At 32.4% G+C, this 20,200-nt stretch overlaps 1 protein-coding gene across 1 annotated transcript in view; it reads left to right on the forward strand.

Annotated features, from left to right (window-relative positions):
* Nucleotides 1–8,507: 8,507 nt before the first annotated feature.
* LOC136796159 (odorant receptor 46a-like) overlaps nucleotides 8,508–20,200 on the forward strand; it is a 13,469-nt gene continuing 1,776 nt past the window's right edge. Inside the window, exons 1-4 of the mRNA XM_067049068.1 lie at nucleotides 8,508–8,612; nucleotides 12,108–12,973; nucleotides 15,680–15,779; nucleotides 19,528–19,635. Coding sequence (XP_066905169.1) covers nucleotides 12,108–12,973; nucleotides 15,680–15,779; nucleotides 19,528–19,635 — 1,074 coding nt within the window. The 5' untranslated portion in view covers nucleotides 8,508–8,612. The remainder of the gene's footprint in view (nucleotides 8,613–12,107; nucleotides 12,974–15,679; nucleotides 15,780–19,527; nucleotides 19,636–20,200) is intronic.

Raw genomic sequence — 20,200 nt, forward strand, 5'->3', positions numbered from 1 at the left:
AAACTAATATTTTAGTGAAATACATTTCTAATTATTTTTAATGTTATTAGTCAATATTAAATTTTAGATCCATCCTGAGGATGGAGTATGGCTCCGAAATGTTGCAGAGAGAGTTGTGAAAAACGTTTTCATTTCACTAAAATAATAATTATTAGAATATATTTCAATTTTCAACAATTAATTCTGGAAAACTATTATAAGATAAGAGTAAAGAACAATTCGTATGTATTGGTAAAATAATAATCATTTTTATTTCATTTGTAAGATCGTAATTGTTTTCTACTAGTCCATGAATATTTTTGTTGCCAGTTGTATGTACCTTAGTCCTTGTCTCATTATGAAGTGAAATAAAACAAAAATTGAAAATAATTTATTTATAATGGTACTGACATCCCTTGAAATTAATTTACTGGAAGATGATACTTTCACCCAAATAGTATAGTCATGAAAAATTAACTTAATCCCTTATTAAAAATAATATATATATTATTGAGATTTCCAGCTTTATATCTGTTCATGCTTTATTTTCTTAATGAGGCTTCCTTACTGTCACCAAAAATTGTGGACTTATAAAAGAAATATGTACTTTTTCCACAATTTTCTTGTCTTAAAATATTAAGGCATTATAGGCATCTTTATAAATGAATCTGGTTACATCAATGATTGAATATAGTTGCTAGTCAAGGCTGCTATATGAATGCTCTCTTAACAGTGCAGTAAGATTTCTTTAACTGAGAGAATATGATACTAAATAGGACTTTCACACCTGTGCGAAATGTGTAATAACTGTCAATGAAGATTAATTCAGCAATAAAGTAATCCAATATTTAAAATTGAAAAAAAAAAAAAAATCAACGTGAATAAATTTATTTTTGTATTTTGAGAATTTAGATTATATTTATGTTCTACAGTTAAATTAGTTTTAATATAATTAAAACATAAAATTTTTTGAAATGATACTTTCTATGAAATGAACTTTTAAGTTTGGTGTTCTCATGATTTTTATTACTAACCAAGCAGAAAGCACTCATATTCCAGTAGAGAAGACTCCACTTTGCCTCCTTTACAAAAATCAGTCATTATTTCTTTAAGTAGCTCCACTAAAAAAATTTTCAGCTGGGGAATTTTTTTTTGGGAATTCTTTTTTGGGACTTTCAGGATTAAGTTACTGCAATGGAAATATGGGATATTCCAACAGCTATTTCTACTGTTCTGTTTACTTTCTAATCTTCAATAGCACAGGAGAATATTCTGTCTGAGTTTTTCTGCTCATTAATGTTTTTCATTTATTGCTTTTAGGTGTTAGACTACTCTTTTAGTTGAATTCTTTACAGTTTTAGCAAACATTATATCTGCTCCATTGTTTCAGATAAATATATGAGGCTTCCCATGAATTTACTATCAGCTCCTCTATGTCTGAAATTTTCAGTTTTTCTTCCTCAGTATTGGCCTCTGTTTAGCTTTTTGGATTTGAAACTTGTTTATACCTTTTCTATAAGTAAATGTTGACTAGCTTTTATTTTTTCCTCCAGAAAGGTTTGATACAGTGTCAACAATACCGTTACCTTCCAGTTCTATGTAGAGAGGGATGGAATATCATGCTTACCTTCAAAGAGAAAGTGAAGCCTTAAAGAGGGTAGTCGACCTCCCCCAACTTGTAAAATTTCCAATAATTTGTTATTTCAACAATGGAAATCCATTAGACCGTTATCAATAAATTGTGTTTTATTAATCTAGAAATTCTTGTGCAAGATTAGAATAACTCAACAACTATAATCTAAACAGAAACAGAACATGGCCAGTTCTGCTGTTTTTGTGACTTCCAGGATGCCTTTTTAGCATCCTGATACCTCATATTACACTATTATTATTATTGCTTTAACTTACTCCATTATACTCTCTTCTCCCAAGATTCTGTATTTTTCACTGAAGTTGTTTTATTGATTGAGAGTTTTTGTTAAGAAAAATGTATTTATGCGATTTGAGGTCCTCTTCTCAACTAAAAAGGATTCATTAGGAGTTAGTCAGATAGTAATTATCAACAATCATTGATAATTTTAGAGTCTTGTTAAAGCAAAAATTTGGTTAATGTTAAGGTAGATAGCAAAAAAATCATATTAACAACATTGTCACTTGCACCTCTTGGCATCTAAACTACCCATATAAAAAAATACAATACGTGGGTTAGAACTTGCTCTACTGTTGTTATTGCTTTAATTGGGTCCACTTCTGCTCCCTTCCCTCCCTTAAAAGATAAAGGAAAGGAAACTTTTCAGTTCAAGTCTTTGCTTAACCTAAATAATCTAGTAATTTAAGAAATATTTCCTAACAAAAGTTCGCGAGGATTATCACAAATATGAATAAAAAGTGATCCAGGAAAAACAAATTGAAAAAATAAATAAATAGCCAACCTAGGGAGTTAACAAACTGACAATACAGCCGCTCTTATGACGGATGCTACTCATAGATGGGATTCTCATAAGTACACATTTTGATTTCATCCAATCACTAACATGTCTTCATTAAAAAAAAATCCATTTTAAAAATTAAGTTAACGACATAAAATGATTAGTAATTATGTAAATTTAGACCCCGACCTCAACTAAAGTGGATCTTTTGGGGGAGAATCCAATTAAAGCGGAAATTAATATTGTAGGTCATAACCCACAAAATGTAATATAAATATGAAAGTTTTTGGAGAAGAATATGACAAGCCACTTGGAGAAAACTATTCAGTAGAACAGTTCCAAAACATTCTACAATTCTTATTTTATATGTCGAGGTGGGGTTGTAATTATAGTGATATAGGCTAGCTCACGGAAGGCCTCAGCTAGTCATATTCATTAGAAGCATGATCATAGCAACCGAGAGAAAATGACGAGAAATTAAGCGGTATACTAGCAATCGAGGGAGAGTCACGAGCACTGTCGGTGCGAGCTAACAGAGAAAATTTCAGAAGGGGAAATGAAGCCTCGGGTAGAAATTTAGGAAAGAATAGTTCAGGGGGCGAGGTGAAGCTCCGGTTCGTAGTAGAGAAAGGAGAAAGTTAAGAGCAGAGATAGAAACCACCTCATAAAATGAAAAACAATAGTAGTAATATTCTAAACTACTGGAGGGGTATATAATCTACCACACTGCAATGCTCTGTAAGCTATGGCTTCTTAGCCAAGTACATCACACATTTTGGTCTCAAGCTATTCATTATATTTGTAACTTATGTGTTATCGGATGGAAAACTATATATAAAAAAAAGTAAGAATAGGGCAAAGAAACGGCATACAGGAATACTCAAAAACACTCTTGTATTTTTACTATTAATGCTCTTAATACATAGTGATTTTAGTGATAAAAACATTATCACAGTTTGTTTATATAGAGAGTTAGTTAGTATTAAGGCAGACAATACGCCTAAACACCTTGTTTTTGAATAGTGGACACTTAATTTTTTTTACTTATCAATAAAACGACGTCGCGGCGGCAGTTTTAATCCAAATTAACACACAAAAACAAAACATATATATATTTGTATACTTTTCACATAAACTATCTTATTCATAACCTTCATTTTCTTACTTAAGTACATCAAGCCAAATTAAATTAATATACAAAATAATAATAAGCTGAAGTATGACATTTCTTTTCTTATATGCGTCAAAATTTGAATGACTTATAAACCCTTTTTATATACATTATTACAGTTTGTTAATATAGGGAGTTAGTATTAAGGTAGGCAACACGCCTTGTCATATCATAACATACATATAACTGTTAATACTTAAATTCTATTATAGCTGTTGAATTCCGCTCGCTGAAGTTATAAACGAACACTTAATTCTTTTCAGTTAAGATGCAACCTAATTCGTTAAAAATAAAAAGAACTTCAGTGACAACAAATAACAATTTAAACCTATCAACCTATGTAAACAAACAACATTAAGGGAAGGCGCATAATGGAGAAGGCAAGAGCAGGAAAAGTGAAGCCAAAAGGGAGGCCCTTATAGGTAAGATGGACGTGTCAGGGACTTTTTTGGTCCACTTTCCTTTTGATGGAGAGTAGGATATGCCACTCCCTCCCTTGCATAGAACTGATAAACAAGTTCACGGTTATATTATGACCACCACTAACATTGTTCTTGGTCCCGTTTTATATACTAGTACCATAAACATAAATCTGAATGCGTATGTTTTCCAATTTCAGCTAGTAAAAAAAAAAAAAAATAAATAAATAAATAAAGTAAGATTATTCCTACCTGAACATCTCTAGCTCTTGTCTTTAGTACTTCCCAGAATTCGTTATTGGATGAAACCAAATCGAAGTTTCCGACGGCTATTTGTTTTAGTGCCGTAATAATCTAAAAAATAGACCATGTTTCACAATAAATATTCGAATAGTGCTTCAATCCTTGTTGCATAATACGTATGTTATATTATTATATGAATTACATCAGTAGTGTCCATCCCTCATGACACTTATTTAAAAAAAAAAAAAATCAGGGGACCCTTATTTTGTCTGGAGAGTTCTTAACACCCTCCGGAACCATCAGCATGACAACACTGGCATTAAGTCAGGATACATAATGGAAGCCCAATAAATACGTAAGTAATTAAATAAAGTTTTAATTTTAAGCTTTATTATTACTTTATGATTTTACACTTTCTTGGCTGTTGCGAGAACTAGTCACCTACTGGACCAAAGTCATTGGTTAGGCTCAAATTTAAATTTATATTTAAAAACTTTCGATCTATACACGCTATGCTGAGAAATGCTTTCTGCCCGTTTCTCAATACTTTTTCAGGCAGCTTCAAATTCTTGAATGAGCGGGTGGTATCGTCTGGAATGAGAACATAGATATTACCACCGGATATACAGTGACCGAAGAAAGTATTTGCACACCACGTTTTTTTTTTTTTTTTTTTTATTAAATTATGATTTTATGCAATAAAAAGCACTTCTTACTTCAAAAATAAAAAGTATATTTATAACTTAATAACTACAAATAAAATTGAATATCATGCATAAAAATACACCGATCCTGAATTTCTAATTTGGCTGCACTGGCTAGCAGGTTATGACGCAAAATCTTGAAATAACCTTCTGCATTTAAAATCCCTTTATCAATAGGCAGGAGATTTCCTACACCATTATAAGCCACGCATCCCCACACCATTACACTCCCACATCCATGTTTTAGAGTAACTGAGACGAAACGTAAATATAATTCAAGTTATAGCATTGCGGCGTATAAGATGGGCATGTAAGGTTGTAGGGCCTAGTAACGAGCGGATCCCTAATATGTTAATAAAAACTGTACCAACGGGTAAACGTGGGAAGATTGTGTTAAAACAGATTTAGTGGAATTGGGTTTGGAGGGGCATCACTGGAAGGATGTATGCAGAGAGCGTTTGGTGGTATCGGCATCGAACCTTCGGGTTCGTTAGGCCTTTATTATTATTATGCATAAAAATACACCGATCCTGAATTCCTAATTTGGCTGCACTGGTTAGCAGGTTATGGTGCAAAATCTTGACATAACCTTCTGCATTTAAAATCCCTTCATCAATAGGCACGAGATTTCTTACATCATTATAAGCCACGCATCCCCAAACCATTCACTTCCACCTCCATGTTTTACAGTAACTAAGACGTTTTACTGAATTCTACACTAAGCCACGCATCCCCAAACCATTCACTTCCACCTCCATGTTTTACAGTAACTAAGACGTTTTACTGAATTCTACACTAAGCCACGCATCTCCAAACCATTCACTCCCACCTCCATGTTTTACAGTAACTAAGACGTTTTACTGAATTCTACACTTTTCCTTCGCCATATCGTCTCTTTTCGCCGTCAGATCCAAACAAATTAAATTTATTTTCATCAGTAAATAATACATTTTACCAAAAACTGATCGGCTTGTTGATGTAATCCCTAGCAAATAAGAGACTTTTTCTTGCAATTGGTTTCACTGATATAAGGTCTCTTTCGAGGGGCCCTATTGTAAATTCCTCCAGAATTTAAAACATTTCTAATTGTTGTAGTGCTCACACAGACCCCAGAAGTCGAGTCGTCCATATTAGCTAGGACACCTGCATTATCTCCTGGATTTTTTATCGCCACAATTTTGATTTTTTTTTTTCATCCTCCCATTTACTTTCTTAATTAAGTATATGACAGTAGAAAAATTAATACCAAACAAATCCGCTATTTCTTGATACGATTTTCTTTGATTTCGAAATAATATAACTTTTTTGCAAGTACGCAGACAGTTCACTTGTTTTTGGCATTAGGATCGGTTAAATTAAAACGAACTTAATAGATTGAAATATTTTATAATACTGGAAGAAAAGAATAGGATTATACTCAAGTATACAAACAAGAGCAAGTAAACAAACATTGTGCAAATACTTTTCTCCTCGTGTTTATATTATGTTAAAATAAATTTTTATTATGATAAATATTTTTAATTGAATTTATACTGTGGATGTAACCTCTATTATTGTTTAAATTCATTATATAAAGAAAAGAAAAGGTGTCCAAATACTTTCCTCGGTGGTAGGTAAATGTACCTTTATTTTCCCAAGTCCATTAAGTTGCCTAAGTTATTGGCTTAAATCATGATACTTCCTTATCTTTTCCGATACTATTTTATTGATATTGTCGTCGGTTGGGACAACAATTTCAACCACATATCCACTTCTTGCTTTTTGGTCCGTTATCATAGCAATCCCAACATATTGTTCTGCTTTCGCCAGGCAGTACATTTTTCGGTGTGTACCGGTAATAAGGAACTGGGTCGGCTTTCAATGTATAATATAACACTAGTGCTTGGTGGATAATCTTGGCCAGATTATATTGCATCATAAGAAATTCTTGTTAATACCGTAATATAAATAATAAAATGCTTAGAGAATCAGAAAGTTTCGATATATCTACCGATATTTTCAAACAGCCTAACTGAACTCCAGTCATTACAGGCGTCTCTGCATGTCGTTTGACATTGGCCCAGTCCGTCATAGTTTATTAAATGAAGACAATAGAAAATTTGATATCAATTATTGTTTTTAGCTAAAATTAAACATTTACACACTTCTACATTAACAAACATTTAAACTTATTATTATTATTTATTACATTGTAAAATAATAATACGATTGTAAACCTACAGTAAAGGAAATTTAACTTACTATAAAGTAGTTTAGGACACTTATCTTCGTAGGAGTAGTAGTTTTTATGATATTTACATATGAATATAAATTTGGCAAATGAATATTTGTCCGAACAACTATAAATCAATTTATTTTAGCAAATTTTATGAAAACTACTCCTCCTACGAAAATAAACGACCTTTAATTTGAGTGCTAATAGACATCTGTACGTCAAATGGTTTTTGAGATATAGATTTTTCAAAATAAATTCACAAACTACTGATCTTTCAGTACGTTCCATACAATATTTTTTATGTAATTTTGCTTTTTAAAAAGCTATATCTTGAAAACTATTCAACGTAAGTAACTCATTACCATTATGTGTACAGATGTCTGCTAGTACTAAAATTAAATCTAGTTTAAATGACATCTGAATGTCAAATGGTTCCTGAGATATAGTTATTTATAAAACAATAGTTTTGTCCGAACAACTATAAATCAACATTTTCTGAATATATTTTGTCAAATATCATAAAAACTATTACTCCTACGAAGATAAACGTTATAAACTATATAATAGTACATTCAACTAACTTTAATTTGAGTGCTAAAAGAAACCTGTGATTAGACGCAGTTTCCTGAGATATAAAATTCCCAAAATAAATTCACTAATTACCGACTCATTAATTTTGACTAGAAATAATGCATAGTTTTCACTAAAGTAATTAAAAGTTGAAGTGAAATAACCGACTCGGCACTGCTGGTGATAAATCATAATTAGTTGTAAATTCTAAGCAAGTATTATTATTTTTTTTTTTATTTATTCCCTCATGAAGAGCTGTGTAGAAATTTAGTTCTTTTAAATCTGATTGGATTTGAAAAAAATTATATTAAATTAAACATGATAATATATAAATATTATAAAATAATTCACTGTTATTAGATCCGTCTGAGGGTACGCCACGACATACAATGTTTAAGAAATAAACAGTATCACAATATATATGTATAACGACTTTATATTATTTTATTATTGAATTACTGTATTTTAATGTATATTTTTATCCATCAAGATTGTAAATTAAAAGTATTGAATATGCCAAATGATAAAGTAACGAATCTTTTGGATTAGGATATACTTTTTAAAAAATACAGTCTCACGAATATATCTAACCAGTTGTTTAATTTATTTAGCGACTTCTAACATTAATGACCCAGTACACAACTATTAAAAAATTTAAACGGCTTATCCAAAAGTCAAGCAGAAGATTACAAGTTAACCTAGAAATCTCAAGATAAAAAAAAACAACATGGATTTATGTAAACAGTCTAGAATAATTGATTTTTCTCTGTCAACAAAGGATAGGAATCAAAAAGTTTTCTATCACGCTCTCTTTCGAGTTTGACTTAGCGTGTTAGAACTGCCATCAGAGTGATCTAGGAACTTAAGGGGAGCATTTTAAAGGTACGTATATTTACTAATAAATCAATCGAATGCGATATTGTACAATTCATTTTTTTTAATAATTATATAAGTTATAATATACATGTTCCAAGAATAGTACTCTTCATTAGAAAGTACTTCTACAAGTACAATGGACGCTGTATTTGTGGAATATATTGAAAACCTTCACCTAAATGTTTACATTTCTTATTTTAGCTTTCACAAGCCAATCATAATGTTAATAGTACAAATAATGTTAATAATGTTAACTATACAAATGAATAGCATAATTAAATAAGAAAATAAAAATTCTATTCTTGTAAAATAAATAAATTTTTAATCCATTATTTTATTTACAAAAGTTTCACATCTGCCAGCAAGTCTCAAGGCTGTTTCAATTATATCAGCTTCTATCAGGGCTTAAATTTTATTATATTTACTTTAATTTAAAAAAGGGATGCTCAATGTTTATCGCAGGACAGCTAGTTTCTTAGATATTGAGCATCAAACGAAAAATTAACAAAAAGTTTGTTTTCTTTAAGATACCTTTTTTTTCCAAAAACTTCTAGTCGTCTCTTGTGGCCGAAAATTTAGATTTTCAATTTGGCTGCTGACCCAAACAATATACCAATCGATCATAATAAAGTTAAAGTTTGTTAAGTTTTCATTTGCTGGGCTAAACGTAAAATTTGTTTAAAAAAAAAAAATAATAGCAGAATTCTATATTATGGCTATTTTATTATATGAATAATTTAATTTAATTTAAAATAATTTCATCAAACCCACTTCGAAATGTATGAATATTTACATTTTTGTTCTTTTTAATTTTTTATTCAGAAAGAAGAGCATTAAAACATTCAGTTTTAATCTATATCGTATTTTATTACCTTTTATTTTTTTTTTTTGTTTTAAATATTCGATTTTTATCCAAAAAAAGAATAAATAAACTTTTAAAAAAATATATTTAAAAACATGAAAATTGGAAAATACCTATTTGAATTTTTTTTTAAATTGCTCTTAAGTGTGAAGCAGATTGGGATGTCTGCTGTATAAAGGATAGGACCGAGGATACTACCCTGAGGTACACCAGCAGACCGAGGAAAGAGGGATAAATAAAAGCTGTCGTAATTTACTTGAAATAATCTATGGGAGAGATAAGAACGGATAATGAGGAAGTATGTAGGGGTGGTCAGACTCGATCAAAAGCAATAAGGATGCTTTGGCGATTAAATAATGTATCAAATTCCTTTTTACTTGTCGGGGTTGTCTGGTCTTAGGCGATTTCTCCAGCCTGATATCTCTTTACAGAAGGCCCACGACAAGGCGTATTCATTAATAGATTAGAAAGGAAGGTCGTGCCAGGGGATGAGCCCTGGACACTGACTTAGGTAGAGGAGGTTTAGGTGAGAGAGTCTTAGGCAGAGTAACAGTTCTAGTTGCCGAGATGAAGCGGACGCATGACAGGAGCCAGCTTACTAGTTGCCGAGATGAAGCGGACGGACCAGTAAGCTGATAAGGCTAGGTGCAGCTCTAGTTGCCGAGATGAAGCGGACGGACTAGAGCCGGGGAGAGACGGGAAATTACACTGGTTGCCGAGATGAAGCGGACGGACCAGTGAAACCGTTAGGAAGTAGGTTACAATCTTAGTTGCGGAGATGAAGCCGACGGACTAAGATTGCTGGAGTAAGGGAGAGGAGATAGGCCATAGTCTATGGTGAGCATAATAAAAACCAACTCTTGAGAGAATAGATTAGCAATGAACTTCTCTATCTCGAGTAGAGTGTAAGCCACCAGTGCTATGACTAGACCCGGAGAAGGCTTGATCTGATGGATCAATCCCGGTGACAATTGAAGGCCTCATGTGATCGGTTATCACTGAGAATTCTTCACTCTTTTAACTCTACTTGAGATAGTTCCGTAGAATCTTATTGCTCGATCTCTTTTTATTTTATAATTAACATTCTTCATATTACATATTAACATATATACATTTTATACAACAGATCGTATTTTTATAATAATCAACTTATATACAATTATACAGCTTCTTAGACGCTTGTAGTTATATAGTATACGGGATATAGCGGTACTCCGTGCTCGCTGACTGTTACATACTGTTAGGTTGGCAGCTTTGTGGTTCATTATTTATTATTGTTGCATCGTCGATTATTCATTAAAACACGTAGTATAGTTGGATGTTCATCATTATAGCAATGAGAGTACTGTTGATTTTAAATCGGTTATTTATTTATAATCTTAATATTTTCTTGAGACTGGTAATCCTTTAAACAAATAATTCAAATTCTATCCATTATAGTCTCAAAACTTTTTATTTCTCTTATACGTCCAACGTTTCGGCCAATTCGGCCATCTTCAGGGATAATCCACTCAATACCACTTTGAAAACATATAATTTAACAACTCTATTTTATAAACTGTGTTTCTGTAAGATTTTTTCATCATAGAGATTTCTTTTTATAATATAACAACTTTATCCTTTCTTTTATAATATAACAACAGGGGCAGTGTAGGACTCCAACGGGAGTCTTGGGCCGACGTAAGAAAAGGAAAAAAAAAACTATTTTATGCAGGCTATTCTGCCCAGGTCAAAAATATCAATATCTTATTAGTCAATTATCAATTAAAACAAAATCAATTTATTTATCTGCAGACACTATAGATTGATATTATTTTTTTTTGATATTGATATGACATTGATATTTTTGACCTGGGCAGAATAGCCTGCATAAAATAGAGTTGTTAAATTATATGTTTTCAAAGTGGTATTGAGTGGATTGTCCCTGAAGATGGCCGAATTGGCCGAAACGTTGGACGTATAAGAGAAATAAAAAGTTTTGAGACTATAATGGATAGTTTGAATTATTTGCTTATTTATTCAATTTTAAATTGTAACTTATATTTGTTTTTAAAGCTATGGTTTGAAAGGATTAAATGAATAACAATTCAATAAAATAAAGATGAATAGTTTGATTTTTTGTACGCACTAATTTCAATAATTAGCTTTCTGATTCGAAAAACTTGTGTTAGATAGACCATTTATTGAGTAAGGCTTTGGGTTAAGTAGCATCACGATACAATAAGAAACAGAGTAGCAACGATTTAATTAAAAGTATCCTTTTAAAATTTTAATTACGAAAAAACAATTAATTGTATACCGTTAAGAATAATACAAATAAATCTGTATTTTTGGTCTTTTATTCCAATAAACAAATCAGAAAAAAAAATTGCTGGTAAACGTTTTAACATCCCGACTGATGCGATTTATGTTGAACGGTTTGCGAGAGATGTACTATTTCTATTTGAGGATGTTGAAGTAAAGTGTGCTATATCTGGTCACCGTTAGTGTGATCTTATAATTTTAAGTTTTGACGATGCCTGAATTTTGACGGTTTATGTAAAAGTTGCTTCATTGGAACTTAAGGCTTGACCTTCCAATTACAACCTAACTGTATTTTTTGCCTTGATTAAGTATTTATTGCTTTTTTTATTTTTCAGATGCAGTTATCTGAGAAGGACTATTTGCTAAAAGGCTACCAGGGAAGTCAATGCTTCCTTTTGCGAATCGGTGCAATGTACGTCCTTCAGGATGAGAATGAAGTTTACAATTGGATTTTTGTGGGGATTTTCCATATGCATTACTATGTTTTCTTATTCTGGATCTTACCATATGACGTCAGTCATACCATACCCATGGGCCACATGACAGCTACTTTACAAGCATTGCATTACTACTGCACGTTTCTTGGTTATTCTATAGTAAATTATCTGTACCATTTTAACAGAAAAAGCGTCAATTTCTGCCTTACACTCATTGGAAAAAGTTTCTTCGAGTACGAAGAAGGAGGAACGGAAATTGAGATAAAAGCAGCCCAAGAAAGTGATAAAAATCAAAAGGAATATATAAAGAAGTTGACAAAATACGTTATGGTGATAGTTTTCGCAACTGCTTTTGCTGTGTTGATGCTACCACCTTTTGCTGAGCTGCTCACCAGAGATGGCCCGATACCTGACGATGAGATTATGAACCCATACTTACCAATCCCTTTGGTTTTACCTTGGGACTCTTTTAGCATTGGTGGGTATTTACTGATTTATGTATTTTTGTTTTTGGTGTCCTATAATATTTGTACAGAACTGCTTGCGTTAAGCATGGGTTACACGAGTTTTCTGATAATATACATAAATCAATTCAAAATCTTAAACAACTCAGTTTTGAAAATAGAAGAGAGAGCAACGAAGAGGTATAAAAAAGTTGCGGTGAAGCAATTAAAAGGAATGGAAAAGTTTGATGATCCGATTTTTCAAGAATGTATGATTTTATGCTTGAAACAAAACATAAAGCATCACCAAATTCTTCTAAAGTAAGTATGTTCTGGAACCAACCCAATAAAACTTAGCTGATTATTAACTACAAATAATTCTTGAATCTTAACTTGTATGATCATCACGAGATGTATTGTAGTATTTTATTATATTTTCCTCTTTGATTTAATCCAGTTCAGACGATTTGTATATTAATATACAATACCAGCATTATATACTGCTGGTATATAGGTGGAATAAATACCGATGCTGTTAGTTAAAGGGCTAACCAATCATAATTGAACACAGTAAAGTATTGATTAAAATACAATTCTTCTTAAAATCTAAATTATATGACGTTAAGTGGCTAATCACATCTTAGAGTATGATAATGAAATAGCAATACTATCATTCCCAAAGAAGACCGGAGAGAATGCAATAAAGCCGGGAAAATGTTTTATAATTTAAATATAGTTGTCAATTTAAAATGAAACTTAGATTTTGAGAAGGGGTAAGGAATATATTTTATACATATTTTTAGAAAGCCTGTTCTACCAACTCCCCGTGTACTTAAGCGGGGTTGGAAAAGACATTCACCAGTAATAATTATATTATTAATTATTGTCTAACCGTTAAATAATGAAATAAAAAAAGATACCTAGTATAAAATAAATAGTATTTGAATTTATTCGGGAGGTTACATATTTATTAATATAATCGGGAGTTGAAATACTTATTAATATAATCGGGAGTTGAAATACTTATTAATATAATCGGGAGTTGAAATACTTATTAATATAATCTGGAGTTGAAATACTTGAGTTCCTTCATTTTATAGATAAATGCACGCTGACCACTGGATCGCAATAAATGTATTGGCAGTAATAGAATACTGACTGAGAACAAAACTACTGAAAAATAATGGCTCTCTAAATTAAAAGAAAAGGTCATTTCTAATATAGTAAATTTACAAAACCAAATCAAGGATTAATATACTGTCTCTACTAAACAGGAGAGAGGAAGGTTAACACCCTCAATAACCTATACTCCCTGATAGGTAGTTACCTCAATAATTTGGAGCGTCAGGATTAGAGGTAACTACTATGATGTACAGGAACAAATTGAAAGAGGATGCCAATAGGGTTCGGTCCTAGGTCCGGCCCTATGGAAACTAGTGTTTGACGAGTTGTTGGAGGAGCTAGAAAACAGAGGGTTCCTTGTCACGGCCTACGTCGACGACTAGGCAGTCATCGTGGCCGAGAACAGTAGAGCTAGATTGAAGATGAAAGCAGAAAGGTACACCGGTCACGTGGGCGAATGGTGCGGGAGGATGAAATTGAGTATGGCTGCAACTAACACTCAGGCCATACTTATAAGAGGCTCCACTGATAGCCCTCACCCTATTACCCAGGAACAGTAGACTGGATGAGGAAGTGACGTACCTCGGTGTGAGGACAGTGTGCTTAAGAATCTCCTCAACCCACAATTTCTTTATTCTTGAATGAAATACATGCTGAGTGAAGAAGTGACGTACCTCGGTGTGTCGATAAGAAGACGATTTGATACCACTCCTCACCTGGTGAATTTAAGAGATAGGTTGACCCTATCACTCAATGGATTGAGCAGGATAGGGGGTGCGTTTTGGGGAATCAGGTATCCTGCCACGATGACCATCTACAAAGACATGGTCCTGAGAATTTTGAGGTACGCATCCCCAGCGTGAAGCCGGAACCTCACGCAGGATCAAAAGAGGAGCCTCCATACAGAGGTTGGTCTTGCTGAAGGTCACGGAAACCTACTTAACGGTGTCACATGAGTCGGAGCAGGAGCTGGTCAGAGTGATGCCACTAGACCTTTTCCTCAAGGAGGATGTCGTTATGCACGAAGTAAAGAGACAGGGGCTGGTAGCGTTACCGGAGGGACTCCGAAAGAGGATTGGCGAGACCACGGACCTATGGAAGAAAATTCTGCGAGAGGATTCTATTGAAGAATGGAATGCATGGTAGCTGGCAGGCCAGTAAGCTGGAGTAGGTCCTCGCAGATTATTTGGTCTCGCATATCCTGACGGGTCTTATTGGGTTCCGGGAAAAGCTGCAAAGCTTTGGGAAGAACATCGCCTTCCGGTGCCCTACGCATGGAGTCCCTGAAACTGTAGAACATCTAGTATTGGATTGTACCACCACGGAAGGATATCGTGCCAGGTTGTTGAGGAAACCGGAATATTCGCCCTCGCCGAGTCGGACTTCCTCTGTTTGATGGAAAAGAATTATCCCTTCTTCAGGGAATTCATCTATGGGTGGAAGGAGGTTGTCGGCCAGACACACTTTATGTTAGGAAGGGTTCGACCACCCGGGGCCGGCGAGCCACCAATACAAGTAGATGAAGGAGAAGAAGCAGACGCAGAAAGAGACCAGGAGGGCTGAACCAGGCAGCGTGCTGGAGGAGGAGGCACTAGAGGACGGATGCTAAACAGGAGGGCTGGACCTACGAGACGGATGCAGGTTGATAAGGTGTAGCCCCATCTAAAAGACGTTCATCCGAGTGCTGGGCTGCACCACGATTTAAATAAAAATGTACCCCTTTAAAATAAATAGTACCATTTATCCTGGTATCTAGTTCTTAGCCTATCTCTTGTAATCGGTAATATTTTTAATATTTCAACTCGAATAAGCGAAAAAAAAGAAGCGTTTATTGTTCTATATTCACCATCCATACAGATTTATTATGCAGTAAGGATTTCTAATTATTTCTGTCTATTCTAATAGGTGGATGGATGAGGCCTGCCACTTTCTTGGATGGGGAGTTCTATGTACAATATTTACCACTTCGTTTCTTCTCGCTGCCTCAGGATTTCTAATCACAATGGTTTGTACCGGTGTACTGTATACTGTAAATAGGTTTCAAAAGTTACACCAACTTATAACTTCTTTCTTTCATTTATTTTATCTTAAAATTGACATAATTTTGATAGTAAAATAATGGAGAATTTCATTTTTTATTGAGTTTAATTTTCTATATTATATAATTTCTATATTTCATAGATCAGGACAATCCATAAATAAACACCTCATAATAAGTTTGTTTAACATAATAGATTTTTACTAATAATTTGTCTTGTACAAACATATTTTCTTTCATTTAACTTTATATGAAATATATAGTAAGGAGAAGTAATCCGACAGTACAAAATTTAAAATCCGAGTTTCCAACAAAAATAAAAATGTTTAACACCCTTGAGTCAAAACAACCAATTCATACAAAATAATCTGAATGTGTATTACACTACAGCTAAGCTCAAAAATGAAATGTACAAAAATTAAATTACGATTTTAAGATTGGTATATGGCTGGGAGATAACAGCAACTTTTTCATTCTAATTGACAATCAATTATTTACCATTTTCTTGAAAAATGCTTCAACGATTTTATCTAGATATATCAATGTCCAATTAAATGTTCTTTAAAAGTCTTGTCCCCATAGATACAGTCGGACAGGACATAAACGCGGAATAATCACAATTCCTTACTGTAAAGTATTATTAATTTTATTTATTTGAAATAATTAACAGTATCATAATTAATAGTAATGCCAAATGGATAAGGGTGTTTCTCAAAAAGAAGCTCAATGCAGTGGTTTGACCCTCTGGAAAAGGGAAATCTTCGTCCATTTTTTTTTCTGTTTCCAGTATATCTTGTTTCTCAATTCGTTATTCGCACCTCAAGAAACTCTGTAATACGATTTTTTATAGAAACAGAAAAGAAAAAAATTATTTTATATTTTCACTTTCCAGGGTGGTAAGAGAAAGTTATGTGATTTTTTTTTTTTAGTTAGATTGAAATTTAAGAGTTAAACTATGCCAGAACGTGGCTTATTTTATTTGGAATATGGGGTAGAGCTTTGGCGCTCCACTAAACCTTCGAATTCCTCTCGTATCCAATCCTTACAATCCAAAATCCTTCGTAAAATCCTCAATGCTCTTTATTTTGTTACAAATAAAACCATCCATAAAGACCTAAATGTTCCTTATGTAACCGATCTAGTCCGAACTCGATGTCATTCCTTCCATTATAAACTTCCAAACCCACTAGTTTCTAATCTTGCTTCCTCTTCCATTCCTGGCAATCCTCCGAGGCGCCTGAAAAGAAGATGGGCTCGTGACCTTATATTGTAAAACTTTTTAGAGTTCTACTACTGGGTAGTTTCTCTACATGCTGTATCATATCATTATGATCTTACTTCAAATTTGCTTGTTGTATTTTATATACAGTTGTATATGTAAATAAATAAATTAAAAAAAAAAATTATTTGGAGAATATGAAATGATGAAACTATTACTAGAATAAAAACTATTACGGGAGCATGTGGGAAAACTAACCATTGAATGCATTACTCCAATTAAAATCTTAATACAAAATCTTGGTATTTTAAAATCACAGAATTGAATATAACACTTCCATGTCCAATCTATTCTCTATACTAATCGTCTAGTTTAATGTTTAAGCTTCCTTGGGAAATTTGTGTTGATTCATACTCAAAAATTACAAGGGTAACTATTTCTACACTGGGATAAGTAAAGAAACTGGTAGTATAAGAGCCCAAGAGGAGAAAAAAGGCAATTATCTCAACCCAATTTTTGATTATTTTAAAGAAAACTATTTGTAATTACTAGTATATAAGTCCTGAGTCTGCCAAGTATAGGTAGGGGAATAAAAAATGGCGGCTGTCTCAAAGCGATAAAAAAAAACTAATTTTTCATTCGGAGCTCTACATCTCAAAAAGTAGGAACAACATAAGAAAACCTAAGAGAACGTCATTTAAAGAAGAGCAAATTTGCTAAAATATGAGCCCTAATAGAGTTATTTACGTTGAATAGTTTTCAATATATAGCTTTTTAAAAAGCAACATTTCATAAAAATTGTTGTATGGGACGTAGTGAAAGATCAGTAGTTAGTGAATTTATTTTGAAAAATCTATATCTCAAAAACCATTTGACGTACAGATGTCTATTAGCATTCAAATTAAAGGTCGTTTATGAGCTATAAAGTAGTTTATGACGTTTATTTTCGTAGGAGGAGTAGTTTTCATGAAATATGCTAAAATAAATTGATTTATAGTTGTTCGGATAAATATTCATTTGCCAAGTTTATATTCATATGCGAATGTCATAAAAACTACTACCCCTACGAAGATAATTGTCATAAACTACTTTATAGTAAGTTAGATTTCCTTTATTTCGAGTGTTGGCAGACACATGTGCGTCTTATGGATCTAGAGATATATTTTTTCAAAAATCCAACATTTCTACTACAACTATAAATTAACATTTTGTGAGTTTATTTTGTCAAATATCATAAAAACTACTACTAACAAAGATATACATAATAAACTATTTTGTAGTAAATTTAACTAGCTTTAATTTGAGCGCTGGCAAACATCTGTACGTCCAATGGTTTCTGAAATGAAGTTTTTCATAAATCAAACTTATTGTCCAAACAACTATAAATCAATTTATTTTAGCAAATATCATGAAAATTACTATTCCAACGAGGGTAAAGGTCATAAACTTATTTATAGTCCATTAAACTAGCTTTAATTTGAGTGCTAATAGACATCTGAAACGTAACATAGTTCCTGAGATATAGATTTCTCAAAATAAATTAGCCTACTACTAATCTTACAGAAGATTTTAAAGAAATTTTGCTTTTTAAAAAGCTATATCTCGAGAACTATTGAACGTAAATTGCTCTTTTAGGGCTAATATTTCAGCAAATTTACTCTTTTTTAAATAATGTTCTTTTAGATTGTCTAGTGTTGTTGGTAGTTTTTAAGATATAGAGCTCCGAATGAAAAATTAGTGTTTTTTTTTAAAGTTTTGAAACAGCCGCCATTTTTTATTCCCCCTACCTATACTTGGCAGACTTATCAATTTTGACTAGTAATTATACATAGTTTTCATTAAAGTAATAAAAAATTGGGGAGAGAAACTGCCTTTTTTTCTTCCCGGCTCTTGTACTATGAAGATGGTATATTATACCCGACCAACACAAGTCTAAACCTTTCAGCTTAAACAAGTATCTATATTATGTTTTATCGTAATTTCCCTACTTGTCAGAGGAAATGGTCAGAATATTAATTTAATCCCAGAAATAGTATACGTAACAGACTTGTTAAAAATAAGAGAAGCAGCTTGAATGAGTTCTCCATACAACTTTACAACATATTATCAGTGTTGTTTTTCACTTATGATCCTCGTTCTAAATCAACACCTTTTGATTTTAAAACAATCTTCATTATCTATAATTCATGTAACAGTGGAGCGATCCCTCCCCGTTCTCTGTACCCCCTGGCTAGCGGCTCCTATATAGCGGCCAATTCTAAACCTCACCTTCTGCGCACCCAGCCCACTTCCTTATAATGCCATGTGACAATGGAAGGGATTTTATATATGTATATATATTTAATTTGCCTCATCTGGATCCAACTATAAATATGTATAACTTATATTCTCTTTTTAAAAAGATTTTATCGATACGTAATCTCATTAATTGTATAATCCCTTAAATATGCTTTAAGATACATAAGTAATCAAAATAAAACCTTTTATTGACTATAGGAATCAGACAGTTCTCTACTGAAATCACTGATACTGGTCCAGGTACAAATTCTTGAACTTCTACATGCATACTTATTTTGTTGGTGGGGTGAAAACTTAGCCACAGAAGTAAGTAGATATGTATCTTATTTGTATTTTTTCATTAATATAAATTAATGCATATATATATTTTGTACCTCCATTTATAATTTATTTTAGTCCCTCTTAACAAACGCTTTTACCAATTGAAAACATTTTTTTTCAATAATAAATTTATCATTAAAAACTTAGTCACTATTAAAGGTCCTGGATAGCCAAAAGACCACGAACTTACCATTATCTAGTGGTATATCTCAACTTTCCCACTTTTGAAGTTAATGTATTTATTATATAACCTGTTAGATTTTTTTTTTTTTCCGAATCACTAACAAATTTTCGAACAACAAGCGGGGATAGCTTTTAGAAGCATGAAAGGTGATCTACAATTACCATTTATAATAACAAATAAACAAGTTGTGTGAATAATTTTTTCGATTATTAATTATAATTATTCGAGCAAGAACATTGTATTTCAATACCGCAATAAATTATAAAAAAGATGTAATTTCAAATCTTAAACTATTTATGTGTTGACTATAAAAAATAATAATTGGAGTATGTTTAATTTAATGTAGATGTGAAAAATTAATTCTAC

Source organism: Halyomorpha halys, unplaced genomic scaffold, assembly GCF_000696795.3.
Source record: "Halyomorpha halys isolate HHAL.00 unplaced genomic scaffold, Hhal_1.1 Scaffold214.1, whole genome shotgun sequence".
Classification (NCBI taxonomy): domain Eukaryota; kingdom Metazoa; phylum Arthropoda; class Insecta; order Hemiptera; family Pentatomidae; genus Halyomorpha; species Halyomorpha halys.